This window comes from Oncorhynchus gorbuscha, linkage group LG13 (genome assembly GCF_021184085.1).
Source record: "Oncorhynchus gorbuscha isolate QuinsamMale2020 ecotype Even-year linkage group LG13, OgorEven_v1.0, whole genome shotgun sequence".
Taxonomy (NCBI): Eukaryota; Metazoa; Chordata; class Actinopteri; order Salmoniformes; family Salmonidae; genus Oncorhynchus; species Oncorhynchus gorbuscha.
In genome coordinates, this window is record NC_060185.1 from 20,878,860 (window position 1) to 20,897,521 (window position 18,662).

Sequence of the window (18,662 nt, forward strand, 5' to 3'; positions counted from 1 at the left end):
AACAGATACAAAAGACCAGGCATTTCTGACTTTATTTTCTATTGTCTGTGAATTGTCCCCCCCATCAAAGGGTGTTCAAGTGATATCCGCAGTGCTTCATTTGTAATTCGAGAGGTGCCAGAACAAACAAAACATAAGCTCTTTGTGTGTGACCTAGGGAGCCCTGAGGTTCCGGAACGCATGAGACATTTTATAAAATATGAGAAAATTATAGGCCTAAACATGCCTTCCAGTTTCACTGGCTCACCCAATGAAGCGCAGCTCACTCGCTTATGATGGCCGATGCGTTCCTGCTAAAAGCCCATACCTCGTGATCGTCTTACTTTGTAAAACACTATTTGGAAGTTAATAAAATATTTAGTTAGCCTACAGCAGACAGATCATAGTTCTCTTTTCAGCAGGAGCCATTTGGTTTCCAACCGGTTTTCCATATTGCGAAAGGACTGTGTGTACTGTTCACTGACAGATTTGCTGCGCGTTCCTTGTTGGACTACACACAATCTACAGCTACGCAATTTTAAAAAATAAACTAGCAATCATCTGTGGCTTAATTAAGGTAATTTAGATGCTGTAGTAGGCTATTCTGAAATATTTCATTTATTTCTGAACAGACAGCAGTTATTCTATAACTTTGGTAAATGTATTTGAATTTATCAGGGGTGCTGCAGCTCCTCTAGAACCCCTTCACGTGGCTATATGAAGTGCAACGCTGGAGAGATGAGAGTTTCAGGCTCATGTCTATCTGAGCAGAGATAAGCCAAACCACACTGCCAACAACAGTGGACACTTTATGGAACCCAAAACCTTCACTATCTCATCCTGGAATATCCAAGGCCTGAGGTCATCTGCCTTTGGTCTAAAGAGCTGGAACCTGGACTTCAAAGAAATCAGATATACAGACATTGTCATCCTACAAGTAACTTGGTATGGAGGAGATGGACCTCACTGGTTGCCTTCTAGGTTACAGAGAGCTGGTAGTCCCATTCACCAAACTACCAGGTGTGGAACAGGGAAGGGAGTCAGGGGGTATGCTAATTTGGTACAGAGCAGACCTAACTCACTTTATTAAATGAATCAAAACAGGAACATTTTACATTTGGCTAGAAATTCAAAATGAAATTATCTTAAGAGAAAAATGTTCTCCTGGGTGCTACCTATATCCCCCCACTAGAATCCCCATGCTTTAATGAAGACAGCTTCTCCAACCTGGAGGGGGAAATCAATCATTTCCAGGCCCAGGGACATGTACTAGTCTGTGGCGACCTAAAAGCCAGAACCTGACACCCTCAGCACACAGGGGGACAAACACCAGCCTGGAGGTGACAGCATTCCCTCCCCCATATGCCACCCTCTGGACAACTATGACAACATAACCAACAAAAACAGCAGCTCTGTTGCACGCTGGGTATGTACATAGTCAATGGTAGGCTTCGAGGGGACTCCTATGGTAGGTACAACTATAGCTCATCTCTTGGCAGTAGTACTGTAGACTACTTTACCACTGACCTCAACCCAGTCTCTCAGAGTGTTCACAGTCAGCCCACTGACACCCCTATCAGTTCATAGCAAAATCACAGTCTACTTGAACAGAGGAATACTCAACCATGAAATGCTATAGATGGAAGGAATGTAGTATGGAAACCTACCAAAAAACTATTAGGCAACAACAAATTCAATTCCTTTTCAACAACTTCCTGGACAAAACGTTCCACTGTAATAGTGAAGGTGTAAACTTGGCAGTAGAAAATATAAACAGTATAGTTGACCTCTAAGCTTCCCTATCAAATCTAAACATTTCAAAACAGGAAACCAAAGAAAATTAACAATGAGAAATGGTTTGAAGAATACAAAAAAACTAGGAAAATAAATTGAGAAACCTGTTCAACCAAAGACAGACACCCAGAAAACCTGAGTCTAAGCTTCACTATGGTGAATCACTAAAACATTACAGAAAACTAAGGAACAGCACATCTCAAATCAGCTCATTGTAATTGAAGAATCCATAGACTAACCACTTCTGGGAAAATTGGAAAACACTAAACAAATAATTATCTATCCAAAATGAAGACGTTTGGGTAAACTACTTCTCCAATCTTTTTGGCTCTATAACAAAGAACAGCAAAAACATATACATGATCAAATTCCAATCTTAGAATCAACTATTAACTATTACCTTGAATGAACTACAGGACAAAATAAAAACCCTCCGCCCCAAAAAGGCCTGTGGTGTTGATGGTATCCTCAATGAAATAATAAAATATACAGACAACAAATACCAATTGGCTATACTAAAACTCTTTAACATTGTCCTTAGCCCTGGCATCTTCCCCAATATTTGGAAAGAATGACTGATCACCCCAATCCACAAAAGTGGAGACAAATTTGACCCCAACAACTACTGTGGGACATGCGTCAACAGCAACCTTGGGAAAATCCTCTGCATTATCATTAACAGCAGACTCATATATTTTCTAAGTGAAAACAATGTACTGAGCAAATGTCAAATTGTTTTTTTTACCAAATTATCGTACGACAGACCATGTATTCACCCTGCACACCCTAATTGACAAACCAAAACAAAGGCAAAGTCTTCTCATTTAAAAAAAGCCTTCAACTCAATTTGGCATTAGGGTCTGCTATGCAAATTGATGGAAAGTGGTGTTGGGGGGGAAAACATACGACATTATAAAATGAATGTACACAAACAACAAGGGTGCAGTTAAAATTGGCAAAAAAAAACACATTTCTTCCCACAGGCCCATGGGGTGAGACAGGGATGCAGCTTAGGCCCCACCCTCTTCAAAATATATAAACAAATTGGCGAGGGCACTAGAACAATCTGCAGCACCCGGCCTCACCTTATTAAAATCTGAAGTCAAATGTCTACTGTTTGCTGATGATCTGGTGCTTCTGTCACCAACCAAGGTGGGCCTACAGCAGCACCTAGATCTTCTGCATAGATTCAGCCAGACCTGCGCCCTGCCAGTAAATCTCAGTAAGACCAAAATAATGGTGTTGCAAAAACGGTCCAGTCGCCAGGACCACAAATACAAATTCCATCGCGACACCGTTGCCCTAGAACACACAAACAAAACAATACATACCTTGGCCTAAACATCAGCACCATAGGTAACTTCCACAAAACTGTCAACGATCTGAGAGACAAGGCAAGAAGGGCCTTCTATGCCATAAAAAGGAACGTAAAACTTACCAATTAGGATCTGGCTAAAAATAGTAGGCCAGCATCCCGGAATCGTCTCTTCACTGTTGACGTTGGGACTGGTGTTTTGCGGGTACTATTTAATGAAACTGCCAGGTGAGGACTTGTGAGGCGTTTGTTTCTCAAACTAGACACTAATGTACTTGTCCTCTTGCTCAGTTGCGCACCGGGGCCTCCCACTCCTCGTTAGATTTTGGTTAGGGCCAGTTTGCGCTGTTCCTTGAAGGGAGTAATGCACAGCGCTGTAGAGATCTTGGGTTTCTTGGCAATTTCTCGCATGGAATAACCTTAATTTCTCAGAACAAGAATAGACTGACGAGTTTCAGAAGAAAGTCCTTTGTTTCTGCCCATTTTGAGCCTGTAATCAAACCCACAAGTGCTGATGCTCCAGATACTCAACTAGTCTAAAGAAGGCCAGTTTTATTGATTCTTTAAATTAGCACAACAGTTTTCAGCTGTGCTAACATAATTGGAAAAGGGTTTTCTATTAATCAATTATCCTTTTAAAATGATAAACTTGGATTAGCTAACACAACGTGCCATTGGAACACAGGAGTGATGATTGCTGATAATGGGCCTCTGTACACCTATGTATATATTCCATTTAAAAAACTTCAATTTCCAGCTACAATAGTCATTTACAACATTAACAATGTCTAAACTGATCACTTTAAAAAAAAAGTGATTTTCTTTTGTAAACAAGGAAATTTCCAAGTTTCCCCAAACTTTTGAACGGTAGTGTATGTTTCCCATGCCAATAAAGCACCTTGAATTGATAAGGAGGGAGATCATAGAAAGTGAACCTCATTGTGCTACTCACACTCACAATGTTACGCAAACCTGGGCTGACCCAACCCGAATCAACTCTTAGAATATTAGGCTTGGGCTGAAATTGAATTTCTTCACATTTGAGCAGTGGTGGAAAAATTACCCAATTGTCATACTTGAGTAAAAGTAAAGATACCTTAATAGAAAATGACTCAAGTAAAAGTCACCCATTAAAATACTACTTCAGTAAAAGTCTAAAAGTATTTGGTATTAAATGTACTTAAGAATGGAAAGTAAATGTAATCGCTAAAATATACTTTATAAAAAGTAAAAGTATGAATCATTTCACATCCCTTATATTAAACAAACCAGACGGCACGGTTTTATTGTTTACATTATTTTATGCATAGCCAGGGCACGCTCCAACACTCAGACACCATTTACAAACAAAGCATGTGTGTTTAGTGAGTCTGCCAGATCAGAGGCAATAGGGATGACCAGGGATGTTCTCTTGATAAGTGTGTGAATTAGACATTTTCCTGTCCTGCTAAGCATTTAAAATGTAACTAGTACTTTTGGGTGTCAGGGAAAATGTAAGGAGTATATTATTTTCTTTAGGAATGTAGTGAAGTAAAAGTTGGCAAAAATATAAATAGTAAAGTAAAGTACAGATACCCAAAAAAAAACAACTTAAGTACTACTTTAAAGTATTTTTACTGAGGTACTTTACACCACTGCATTAGGGTTTGATTAAGTCTTGGACAATTAACAAAGAGGCAACTCGAATTAACTGCGATTGCTTTTATTAGAATTTTGCATTGCAAAATGTGACCATTATTTGTCATGCCATGAGAGGTACCGGATCAAAACAGTCCAAAACACATTTGCAAATGATTAATAAATGATAAATGGATTTATTCACATTGTACTCACAACTGTACAAGCTATTTTGAGTTATATAAACCACACTTTATAAAGGTCCAATGCAGATGTTTTTATCTCAATATCAAATCATTTCTGGGTAACAATTAACTACCTTACTGTGATCGCGTTCAATTAAAATTGTAAAAAATAAAATAGCTTATGAGCAAAGAGCAATTTCTCAAGCAGAAATTTAGCTTAGACTGTCTGGGAGTTGTCTGAGTGGGGAGGTGAAAACTGAAAACTAGCTGATATGGGAAGAAAGGTTTTGTGTATTAACTAATTTACCACCTGGTGATGTCCCCAGGCAGGCCAAAACTCCGTCCTACCAAAACAGGCAGTCTTATCAAACAGCACTCACCCAATGTCACATCTACTCCCACTCCTCATCTCCAGTGCTCAGCATCACCGGTCGTCACAGGTCTACTAACCACCGGTCATGGCAACCTTCATTACGCACACCTGCACCTTATCACTTCCCTGATTACTCCCCCTTTATCTAGAGCTCTTTTTTAATGTTTATTTTTATTTTTATCACCCATCAGGCAGTATTGTTTCTGTGTTATCATCAGATGCTACACTTGTTCCTGTAGCCACTCTGGGTGTTCTTATTAAACACTGACTGCACCTGCTTCCTGACATTAAAAGTGCATCATCACAATTTCACAGTAATATTCCAACCTCATAGTGTGGAAATATGTACACTGTGAAACACAGGAATATCACTTTTTTGACTGCGCTGGTCCTTTAACCATGACCTATTATGACATTTAAAAATGACCCACATTCAATTGTGTAACTTTGTACGTGGTCAAGCTATTGATAATGACGCTGTGATTATACTACACTATCTAAGGCACTAATAGGGATGTCATGTATTGCCCACTTGTTATCCAATTATCAAGTGAGAGGTCACAGAGATAAAAGTGGGAGGTCAGAATTGGGGAGATGGGGAGGTCATAATGAGGGAGATGGGTAGGTCAGAATGGGGGATGGATGGAGGAGGTCAGAATTGGGGAGGAAGGGAGATGGGGAGGCAGAGAGAGTGGACATCAAAAGATTTCGGAACTGCCATTATAAATGGTACTGCTAACGTAGAGTCCATTCAAATGAAATATATACAGGATGACAATGCATCCTAGCAATAACCAAAAACATGCTCCCACACATAAAGTAGTAGGCGTGCGCACACACACACACACACACACACACACACACACACACACACACACACACACACACACACACACACACACACACACACACACACACACACACACACACACACACACACACACACACACACACACACACACACACACACACAGCTTGTGTAAACAATGGCTAATGTGCAGTGTGTGATTGTGTGCAGAGGAATGGAGATGAGAGGAGGAGAGGGTAGAAGTGGAGGTGGGTGTATAAGAAGGAATAGCCTTATGTGGAGCAGCAAATGAACCCCTGAAGAATGTACAGTATGTCACAGCATCCCACCAGTAATATCTGCTGTGAAAGTCAGAATGCGCATGGAGCGCTAGCTGCTGTTTCCCAATCAGTTAATTACAAGCAGGGTTGTGTTGTTCTCTGAGTAATTTGGTTCATTATAGGGTCAACTGACTTGTGGCGTTTCATAATTAGCTTGTTTGTTTCAGAGGGTGCTCAGTTCAGTCAGCTCATAACCAGGGATTTCAGGTTGTTGACACTGGAACATTAACTACCTGGACTTACACCAGATCAGTCTCGGTTTCGAGACCACATTTTGAGTGTCCAGGTCTTGTCTAGATGTCAGATACATTTGTATTCGGTCTTGACGCAGTCTCAGACAGTGAAGACTTGTAATTTCTTCCGGAGACCAGCAGAGTAAAAAACTCACAATTATCAGCTTCCATTCAGTCAGCGCATAAAACCGCTTTGCCAGGCCAAATATATACACTCCTTTCTTGAAACATTAATGCCTGCAGTCTTTTAATTTGAATTTTATTTAACCTTTATTTACCTAGGCAAGTCAGTTAATAAGTTAAGGGGTGGCAGTTAGTCTAGTGGTTAGGGCATTGGGCTAGTAACTGAAAGGTTCTTAGATCGAATCCCCAATCTGACAAAAATCTGTCATTCTGCCCCTCAACAAGGCAGTTTCACCCACTGTTCCTAGGCCGTCGTTTTAAATAAGAATGTGTTCTTAACTGACTTGCCTAGTTAAATAAAGGTTAAAGAACAAATTCTTATTTACAATTAAGGCCTACCAAAAGGCAAAATGCCTCCTGGGATAAAAAATATAAATATAGGACAAAACACACATTACAACAAGAGAGACAACATTACATAAAGAGAGACCAAAGACAACAACATAGCAAGGCAGCAACACATGACAACACAGCATGGTAGCGGTACAAACACTTATTGGGCACAGAAAACAGCACAAAGGGCAAGAAGGTAGAGACAACAATACATCACAAACTTGTGATATATTTACACTATATATACAAAAGTATGTGAACACCCCTTTAAATTTGTGGATTTGGCTGTTTCAGTCACACCCGTTACTGACATGTGTATAAAACCGAGCACACAGCCATGCAATCTCCATAAACAAACATTGGCAGTAGAATGGCCTTACTGAAGAGCACAGTGACATTCAACGTGGCACTGTCATAGGATGCCACCTTTCGTCACATTTCTGCCCTGCTGGAGCTTCCCGGTCAACTGTAAGTGCTGTTACTGTGAAGTGGAAACGTCTAGGATTTGGCGGATGCCAGGATAACGCTACCTGCCTAGATGTATAGTGCCATCTGTAAATTCTGGTGGAGGAGGAATAATGGTCTGGGGCTGTTTTCCATGGTTTTGGCTAGGCCCCTTAGTTCCAGTGAAGGGAAATCTTAACGTAACAGCATACAATGACATTCTAGACGATAATGTGTTTCCAACTTTGTGGCAACAATTTGGGGAAGGCCCTTTCCTGTTTCAGGAAATGAATAGCTGCTTGTGAAATTGTGTCTTAATCCTAATTGATCAAATAATGTATATTTTTTTCATATGAATAACTCCCACCGATAGTCCCTGCAGTCCCTTGAAGGTAAACCTCTGTCAAGGTTTCATTTGCTTTGAAGTAGAAATGAATAGATATTTCTGAGTGTGTCACCCCGAGCTCTCCCCCAACACACAACCTACTTTTTTGGTGCTTTGCACTCGTGTGGGTTTACATTGAGTCAGACTTCAAAAGGATTGGCCCAGACTGTCATGGAGTTCTGTATGTGGTTTAGCTCAGAGGGATAACATAATCTTGTGGCACACAGGATACCCAAGTTTCGAACCCTGGTGGACCACGTTTACCTTGGCTCTAGCATTCAAGTTGTGTGCCCACTTGTTGAACTTACTTTAGCCTCAACTTGTGTGGTCTTAGAGTAAACTCACTTTTGCCACAGACACAAACCGAGAGGAAGTTTGGGAAAAGCAAAACACTTTCTCCCAGTGGCATGTGTACATCACACAGGAGGGGAGTAGCTAGATGAATTAAAATAAAGAAGGACGAAAATGAGAAGCTTCATTATTATCAAACTCTGGAGTCCCATTTCAGGGGTGCATGGGCATTCTCCGGCAAGATGAGACCATCCAGCTGCAAGTGGAACCAGACACCAGCCACCTGTCCAATTACATTTCACCTTTAATTCATGGGAAATAGGCTATAATTAAACTTGCAATAGGCTGAAAATGACAATTTCATTATCATCACAGAGAGTAATTCCAAATACTAACATGATAGGTTGCTGAATTTGTCTGGGGTCCCTAAAGATCCCCCCCCAAAATTCTCCAATTTGTCTGGCTCTTGGGATGCGAGAAATGACAGTTCGAGTGAGAGAACCGGGAGGAAGAAATTATATAGTTTTTCTGGTCTTGCACAAAGAGCGCTAAAAAGACATGAGTATGAAATTAGGAAAAAGCTGTTTCTTCAGCCTCGGTTCAAGGAAGTTAATTACAAAGTTTGGATTTGTCTCCAACAGATAGGATCAGGTAAAGTAGTGTAGAGATGGTCTAGCCTAATTTAAAGTGTATCCCAATAGGGGTGCAGCTAGTGACCTCAAGCAGATGTTACCATGGTCATAGGAGTCATTGTTTTTGTTTTTCTCTCTCTCTCTCTCTCTCTCTCTCTCTCTCTCTCTCTCTCTCTCTCTCTCTCTCTCTCTCTCTCTCTCTCTCTCTCTCTCTCTCTCTCTCTCTCTCTCTCTCTCTCTCTCTCTCTCTCTCTCTCTCTCTCTCTCTCTCTCTCTCTCTCTCTCTCTCTCTCTCTCCCTCTCTCTCTCTCTCTCTCTCTCTCTCTCTCTCTCTCTCTCTCTCTCTCTCTCTCTCTCTCTCTCTCTCTCTCTCCTGAGGAACAGAACCATTCTAGAAAAGTCAATGTGAAAAGAAAATATCCAAACTACCATAGTAAGGTTTTGGTCGGGCATGGTGTTGTCAAAAGGGCACAACAGTATCCTTCTTACTCTGTCCTCCTCTGTCTTTCTCTCTCTCTGTAGCACTCAGTGTTACTCAGCCACTCCACCACACCCTCTCAATGCCTATCTGAGAGCATTTGGTTATTAGTCAGGCCATGGTGCCCCTGTCCTTACCTCCCCTGTCACCAGACATGCAGGTGTCCCGGGTGCCCTACTAGGTTAGCAGTCAGGTGTTCTCCCTAGTTTCCTGCCAGCTGACACCCTAGTTGTTTGGACTGTAACTGACAGCAGCTCCTACACCACTAGAGCAGAGAACCCTTTCCGTCATTTAAGCCCTGGACTAGTTTATTTGTTTTTAGTGGTTATGACTAGCCAGGCACTCTGTTGATTGGATGGCTAGACACCCCTAGACATATGTCTGTTATGTCTGGGTAATTGTTAAGATAGTCCTTCTACATAAAAATTATAGGACTGATGAGCTCAGTTCAGGTGACTTTTTAAGAGGACATTCTACTCCGAAATGAAATAATTATGCTGACACCATCTAAAATAGAATTTCCACCTCCAGAAATTAACCCAATAACACATTGGTTAAATTATTTGTAAAAAATATCTTAACCTATTGGGCCATGTAGAGTATATGGCCAATGCATGGTCCATAATATCAGGTATGCTATTAGCAATAAACATTATCACCTTTAGCCCAACTGATGCAGCAAAGTGCAAATAAATTGGCAACCCCATGCTTCAGCCTATCTCCATTTACCCTATTGGGCATTTCATTTTAAAAAATGTAACCTTTATTTAACTAGACAAGTCAGTTAAGAACAAATTATTTTTTACAAATGACGGCCTACCCGGCCAAACCCAGACGACGCTGGGCCAATTGTGCACCGTCCTACGGGACTCCCATTCACAGCCAGATGTAATAAAGCCTGGATTCAAACCAGGGACTGTAATGACGGCTCTTGCATTAAGATGCAGAGCCTTAGACCGCTGTGCCACTCTTGAGCCTCAACTCAAAATCATTAGCCAGATCTAGTTATCATATTGATGAATTTTATGACCAAAAAAACCTGCATAAACACTGAATGTAATGTAGGCCTAGCTGTTAGGGTAACTCGCCACCTGGGGTAAAAAGTCCCCTGCCTGTACTTCTCACAGAAACCACTTCATGTAACAATCCCCCCCTCCCAACACTTTCCCTGGTTTCTAATACTCTTGCTCAACAGAAAATATCTGTCTCATCACAATTTAAGTCATTCCAAAGAAAGGATTTAAAGGTAGAGGCATTGTACCCCAAGCCACCCTACAATTGACCAGTGTTCTATTTAGCCCCACTCTCCCCTCGTGCTTAACCATTCTTCTGCTAAAAACACTCGGTTTAAAAAGGCTCAGTTCGCTCATATTTAGGAGTTGATAAATAAATAAAGCAGGAATTCCTCTCCTTTTAACAAAAGCCAGTAAAACGGCTGTTTTTGCAATTGCAAGAATTGTTGTGCATTGACTGCTTGTCAGAATGCATGTTTGCCTCCCCATGGCACTTATAACATGAATGTTCCAATAGAGGAATATTTATCTAGCATAGAACACAACAACAACCCGACTAGGTAAATGGATAAACTATTATACCATGGGATTGTTTGATTTTTCTATTAATGACTTGTTTTGTTTGCAGAGGAAAAGTACATGTGGAATGTTCTAGCATCTTCAATGCGCCTCAGCAGAAATATTTTTCCATGTTCCATATTCTTTTGGTTGCGTAGTGGCAATGATTTTGCTGTGGCGCACCCCCGCAGCAAATTGAGTACAGTGGAAACATTGGTCTGGTACATATAGGTACATACAGTAGATTGTGTGAGTGTGACCTGTTGCTTGCTGGGCTACAACCTAGTCTCAGATAACTTCATATTATTCTGTGTGTACATCTGAACACCCCATTTAGTATAGACCCTTTTGCCATATGCGACACACTGACAGATGTGCGTGACTCTTGACTGCAGTAAGAAAGCCATTGCCATCTGCGCCCATTTATCATAGCCTAGATTTACATTTTATTTCTTCTAAACAAAACATCTTTTTGGGGTTCTCATACTCTTACAATTATGTTTTGATTCTTGCTTGAACAGTCGCTAAGATTATATTTGGTTGTGGTCTTTGCAAAATAACTATTTTGGATACAACAGTTGTTAGCTAGAATTCTAACACTCAATATAGCCTGGCTAGCTTTTGCTACAAAGAGACATTTTACTGGTTGAAATTTAAGTGTTTTTTTTTTCAAAAGTATAATGCAGTTGATTTGCCATGATGACAAACATGTTAAGACATTTATACAAGCCTTTAATATCCAACTATAAACCAAAAGTAGTGTGAAATGTACTTATAAGCAACATGTAAATAGACGCCACCAACTTGAACACATCACTCTTGTGCGACAATGTTTGCAAACAGAGAAAGGGTCTATATGGCACTGAGTATCCCGGATTTACATTTACTATGTTATGGCTAGTCTATGAGACCAGGCTGGTCATGTGTGTAAAAATAGCTGCACTATTGTACTGCACTGTTCCAATATGGGACCAGGGCATTCGTTCAGCTCACATGTCATCAGATTTGTACAGGGACTGCACAGAGTTGATGACTGTCAACTCAACTCTAATTAGGGCTACTTCAGGCACGAAGCGAAATAACTAGATAACTGCAAGAGGAATCGTAAATATGTGTACACGTTTCCTTTAAGATTCCCCTTCCCGGATTGACAATTGTAGCGGGTGTGACGTTTTCAACATCTCGTCTGCTAAAGAAAATATGCTGTTCTACGCCTTCTAATCCGGTGAATTTCAACCTGGTAATGAAATTGTAACCAAAGAGGACAGCTATGAATTCATAAACTCAATGGAAGTGTTCCCGTCATTTCAACATCCACCCAAAAAGAACAACAGGACGTCTCGACAGGAACGTCTGGGTTTTGACAGCTTTCGACCGAAGTAGCAAGTTATCATTGCCCTGACTCTGAACCGCGAGGCAGTTTGGTAGGATCATTCAGAACCCCACACTGCGTATGACTAGACTACAATGTAACTAGCTCTAACTGACATTAACATCATTCAATGAGCCACGTTAAATTGATAGCACTGCTGTCGCTGTTCGTGTATCCATAATAGTACGGCTACAGATTTGATAGCTGGCTCCGTTTATTTTTTGTCTGTTCGTTCGAACAACAATAGCACTGATTTATACCCCGTTTCTTATAATGACGGCATATTTTAGCCCACAACTTTTATTGCAAAACCAGTGAATTGCACGTTCTGTTTAGATACGTTGCAATATATTATGCGATAGGCCTAAACTGCTATTAGTTTAGTTAGCTACAATGTGTAATATCACGGAGCTTGCTGGTGTCTACTACGAGCAAGCCAAATGACGTGTCAATAGCGTTGTGAAGATGAATCAATAACATTGTTGATGTTTCCATATATTATCGTATCAGTGGACCAACAGCAAGCCTACCCATCTCGCCCTTTCCTGGCCAGGGCTAATCGCCACACAGTGACAGGACTGTCTGTGTCGACTGCTGCCCAGATGCCCGGTGGAGGATGCCTTCGCAACAGCTAGGTAGCTACTAGCCTCTCTGGGAATGATGATGACGCTGTGATTTAGGGGTTGGAATTAAAGGGAACAACTGTAATTTCCACGTTTTGGTGGAAACAGATTCAGCCGTGCTATTTATTCCCTCCCTCACAGTAGCCTCTTTTTTTGTTGCGATACTAGAGTAGTGGTTCCCAACAAGGGGGTACTTGAGAAAATTCCTGAGACCATAGGTCTGGGGGGGGGGGGGGGGAACCAGTAGACTAGAGCAGCCCATACAATATTGTGCTGTCCAACAACCATTTAAAGACTTTGCTATTGAAGGTTTAAGAGACACTCGTTAAATGAACTACCAATATGACATTTCTTAGTAATAATACTAGTATGATAGTAATATTCCAGTAGTTATTAGCATAACATTATGAGACTTATACTCGAGATTCAACGCTTGCTGACTGACACTCCTGGTTCCACCATTTTGCATGGCATCTTTGTCAACTCTTTACATTGCATCTGATCTGAGCGTTAAGCATCAGTTGCTGAAAGAAAAAGATTGGGTCCTGTGAAATAAGAGTCCATGATGTAGTGTCTTTATAGCCTTGAGCTTCCACCTCAATGTTCTTCTTTCTATGTTAGTGAAGAACGTTAGTGGACTGGTTTTAAGTGGTTTAAATAGATCTGACACATGCAGCTAAAGTGTTCTCTAAATGGTTCCAACAGTGAGTGAGCCACAACCTCTCGCATGCTTTACAGAAAATTACACCTCTTTGCTGCCTCAGACTTACACCATGCCCAAACTTGATGTGCGCAAATTGATTTTGTCCCCCCACACCAAACGTGATCATGACACGCAGGTTGAAATATCAAATCAAACTCTGAACCATATTAATTTGTGGACAAGTTGAAAAGCATTAAACATTTGCTAGCTAATTTGTCCTATTTAGCTAGCTTGTTGTTAGCTAATCTGTCCTGGGATATAAACATTGAGTTATTTTACCTGAAATGCACAAGGTCCTCTACTTCAACAATGAATCCATACATAAAATGGTTAACCAAATGGTTTCTAGGCATCTCTCTTCCCAGGCTGCTTTGTCTTCTTTGGATTTTGTATGGCGATCGGCAACTAACTTTCATAATAAGGTGCATTACCACAATTGACCTCAGTTCATCTTTCAATCACCCACGTGGGTATATGCTCCTAAAAACAATGAGAAGATGGCACGTGGGTATATGTTTCTAAAAATCAATGAGGAGTTGGGAGAGGCAGAATGTTCTGCGGCACAAATAGAAGCAACTTCTATGTTGGTGCATGGCAACACGCGTGAGCTGTGTGGGTGCAATGATTGAATAACATGTATGTGTATTTATTTAGCAAAGCTATAGCACGTGATGCGTCCGATTTGGGCATGGTTTTACATGCTGACCACACCGGTCGGTCACGTGCGCGAGTTTTGCAAAGTGAATGTACACGTTATTCAATCATTGCACCCAGACTGCTCGCAAGCGCCAACGAGCGTGTCAGTTGCCAGGCGCTAAAATAGAAGTTGCTTTTATTTGTGACGCAGAACGCGATGCAGGTCCTGCCTCTCCCATCTCCTCATTGGCTTTTAGATGCATATACCCATGTGCCATCTCCTCATTGGTTATACCCACGTGGATGAATTTAGGTTGATTGTGGTAATGCACCTTATTATGAAAGTTAGTTGCCAATCGCCATATAAAGTCCAAAGAAGAAAAAGCCTGGAAGGAGGAGAGATGACTAGAAATGATAAGGTTGACTGTTTTATGTGTGGATTAATTGTCGGAGTAGAGGACCTTTCAGGTAAAATAACAACTCACTGTTTATATCCCAAGACGAATTAGCTAGCAACAGCAAGCTAGCTAAATTGCCATAAACGTTTCATGCTTTTCGACCTGTCTCCAAATTTATATAATTGGTTCAGAGTTTATTTTGATATTTCAACATGCGTGTCGTGTGTGGGGACAAAATCAATTTGGGGACAAAATCAATTTGCACACAATGGCGCACTCGCATGTCCGGTTTGAGCATGGTGTTAGACCAGCTCTTATTGTTAAGAACACATTCTCAAGGACAAAGAGAGCACATAATTATAGTTTACAATTGAGTCAGTCTAATAATACATTTAGCTGGTAGTATTTCAATGTCAACAGTCCATTGACATTCAATGTCAATGTAAACAGAGAAAGTAGGAGCAACAATGTTGATATTGTAGTTTCTTAAATGGGTAGAGTGAGTGAAGAGGCTGTTTGCAAAGAAGGAAGTCAAGGCATGGTCTCTTTTTCCCTGTGTGTGGCTGGAGGTTGAGGTTGCCATGAGTGAACCCGCTCAAAGTTTAAATAATAGGATTGCAATAGAATGAATAACTGATCTTTGCCCCCTGGCCAAACATCTGAAACCCTACCTCTTCAAAGAGTATCTTAAATAATGCCACAGTGGATTTAACAAGTGACATCAATAAGCTGGATTCACCTGGTCAGTCTATATCATGGAAAGAGCAGGTGTTCTTAATCTTTTGTATACTAATACAATAATTCATGAAAGGTGTTAAAAATATAGATATTACCTATCTGTTCAGATGCTTAGGGGCTAGGTGTTTAGGGCTCAATTTTGGAGGGAGCATTAGATTAAGGAAAACTGTGAACTAGTGACTGACCTTAACCTCTAACCTCCTGGTTAACCCTTCCAGACATGGAGGTGATGACCCCCCTCATCGAGAACCCTGGAGGAGTAGGGCAGGAGGAGGAGAACTCTGAAGAGGACCAGGATCCTGAGCTGCTGCCTGTCAGACACTATGAGCTGGGAAACAGCCACCAGGGCATCACGTAAATTAACACACCTCTCAACTACCTCAACCATGAAACACTTCAAATGCCAAATTCTGAAACGTAGAGGCATTCTCTATTAGTGGATAGAGTTGTTGTACTGCAGGTCTGTGAAAGTGAACACTGAGGCCGATCAGGAATTGAGTTTGACTCCCATGCCATTCAAGATCAAATTACATTGGTCCCAGAGTGGACCCCTATTCCGAACCCTATCTGTTTTCCACAGGTTTACTCAGGCTCTCATCCACCTGCTGAAGGGGAACATTGGAACTGGGTTGCTGGGTCTTCCCCTGGCAGTACGCAACGCAGGGGTCATAGTGAGTAACTTATGTCCCACTACGATTACTACATTTACATTTGAGTCATTTAGCAGATGCTCTTATCCAGAGCAACTTACAGGAGCAATTAGGGTTAAGTTCCTTACTCCAGGGGCACATCAACAGATTTTTCACAGTTGGCTCTGGGGTTCAAACCAGCGACCTTTCGGTTACTGGTCCAACTAGGCTACCCTGCACACCATAACACAAACAGGGCTGGGTCACACTTTACATTACATTACTGTCTTTGTGTACTGCTGTAAGCACATTGTAAGATTGTTTTGGTTTATTCAGTAGAAAAAATTAACAATCTCTTGTGAGAGTCAAGGCATAGAAAAGGCTGGGAACCCACTATATTGGCAAAGAAGTGTTTCAGAAAACTTTGACTTGGTTGTAAATTTACTGAGAGAACTTGCCTGATGTGTCATGCCTACAACATTGCATTATACATTATTGATATTGTTTGGTAAAAATGACTGGGATTCACTAATGCTTTAACAGAAAAGCAAGGCAAGAAACATTAATTGACTGGGCATGAATATGGGTTATGCATAAATATGTATTACATGGTTATCTCTGATCTGAATGTTCATTGGAAGTAATTATATAAAACACATAAGATAATTCTCACGATTCCATTGTTTTATTTAACCAGCAATTCAGTTTGTGTTTTACTGGACCAGTCTGTACAATAGAGGAGCAGAAATTAACACACCTTGTACAAATGAATACACACATAGGCATTAAGCTCCAAGCCTTCAGGTGTGTTAATGTAGTGTTGTGGAAGAGTTAGGAGTCGTTGTACGTGGTGTCAGTGGACCTGCTAGATTCCTCTGTCTACAGACAATGATTCCCTGCTGTGGATCCTGGCTCATGTTAAGTTGATTTGGGGTTTTATATTTGGGCCTCTGTGTCATACAGTTCAAAGGTCATAGTAACTTGTATGTTTATTAACCTGGTTTGCCCCTGCTAACTGGGCAGGGCACACAACTGTTATCTCTGAGTATTACACATGGATGTCAGTGTGCAATTACACAATCATGTACATTGGTTTAAAGTACTGTGTCTGTTTGTCATGGATGTGATATCAGATGAATATTTGCTGGCTGATTAAGCAAGCCTTGCTTCAGAAAAGAAACTGCAGCAATCTACGGATTCGTGTTCATCAAACTAGTCTCCACCACCAATGCTTCAGCACCATGGTATAAACCTGACTGTGTGTCTGCCTGCTATGCAGCTGTGGCACTGGCTAGTGGCTGATCTCAGATCAGTTTGTCTCATATCTTTCCTGTGAATCCTCCATTTGCTAAACGGACAAAGGAGGAAATGATCAGGCTCGACAAATCTCATTATTTGAAAGGACAATCAGGTAAATTTGTAAACTAGACACTAATCTCGTCTACCAGCCGGATCTGTTGCAATTGAGACTGAGAACGAGGTTAGCGTCAGACCAACAGCAGGCACAGATCACTTGTTGTGGAAAATGACTTAATTAGTCAACATACTATGCTGTTTTTACTTAGAGAATTGTCCATTGTTTAATGCTAGTGTTTTTTTCCCTGATGCTGGCTTGTCTTGTATGACTTAGTTCTAAGTCTGGGCGTACAGATAAGAGCCGGGTGCGACAGCATGATGTGACATCCCGTTTTGTACAATCTGTAAGAACTCCTCTGTATGAAAACATGCAGGAAGGAACAGACAATGGTGGCAACATCTTCTATCTTAATCTACACAGCCAAGCGAAACGCCTTTTAAACACTATGTTCCTCACCCCTGTTTGCACACGTCTGCTAACTGCCACATAGACAAAGAGGTTGGACTTTTCTATAAAAGCTGAGAGAGAACTTGTTCGTAGAGCTTTCAACTCGGACTATTCTTAGTGATGGTTGATTGCTTAATTTTTTTTCAAATCTTATATTAAAATTGTTGTTTGAAAGAATCTGCAGTCTCTCTTCCTATAAAATGTATCTGACACTGCTACCATACCAGTGAAACAGAGAGCCTGCATGTCACATTTATGACGTTGCCGGGGTTACATTGCGTTTGCTTGACTTTCCCCACAGAATTTGCAGGCTCCATAGACTAGATGATGTTCCAGTGCTAGTATTGTATTTTTACATTTACATTTAAGTCATTTAGCAGACGCTCTTATCCAGAGCGACTTACAAATTGGTGCATTCACCTTATGACATCCAGTGGGACAGTCACTTAACAATAGTGCATCTAAAACTTAGGGGGGGGGTGGGGTGAGAGGGATTACTTAACCTATCCTAGGTATTCCTTAAAGAGGTGGGGTTTCAGGTGTCTCCGGAAGGTGGTGATTGACTCCGCTGTCCTGGCGTCGTGAGGGAGTTTGTTCCACCATTGGGGGGCCAGGGCAGCGAACAGTTTTGACTGGGCTGAGCGGGAGCTGTACTTCCTCAGTGGTAGGGAGGCGAGCAGGCCAGAGGTGGATGAACGCAGTGCCCTTGTTTGGGTGTAGGGCCTGATCAGAGCCTGGAGGTACTGAGGTGCCGTTCCCCTCACAGCTCCGTAGGCAAGCACCATGGTCTTGTAGCGGATGCGAGCTTCAACTGGAAG

The 18,662-nt window shown here is 41.3% G+C and overlaps 1 protein-coding gene across 8 annotated transcripts in view; it reads left to right on the plus strand.

The window, feature by feature from the left end:
- Nucleotides 1–11,982: 11,982 nt before the first annotated feature.
- LOC123992575 (proton-coupled amino acid transporter 4-like) overlaps nucleotides 11,983–18,662 on the plus strand; it is a 290,293-nt gene continuing 283,613 nt past the window's right edge. Inside the window, exons 1-4 of one of the 8 annotated variants that reach the window (XM_046293810.1) lie at nucleotides 11,983–12,410; nucleotides 12,824–12,948; nucleotides 15,630–15,765; nucleotides 15,992–16,082. In XM_046293810.1, coding sequence (XP_046149766.1) covers nucleotides 12,930–12,948; nucleotides 15,630–15,765; nucleotides 15,992–16,082 — 246 coding nt within the window. In that variant the 5' untranslated portion in view covers nucleotides 11,983–12,410; nucleotides 12,824–12,929. The remainder of the gene's footprint in view (nucleotides 12,411–12,823; nucleotides 12,949–15,629; nucleotides 15,766–15,991; nucleotides 16,083–18,662) is intronic. The other 7 variants (XM_046293812.1, XM_046293811.1, XM_046293813.1 and 4 more) reach the window with 7 other exon arrangements.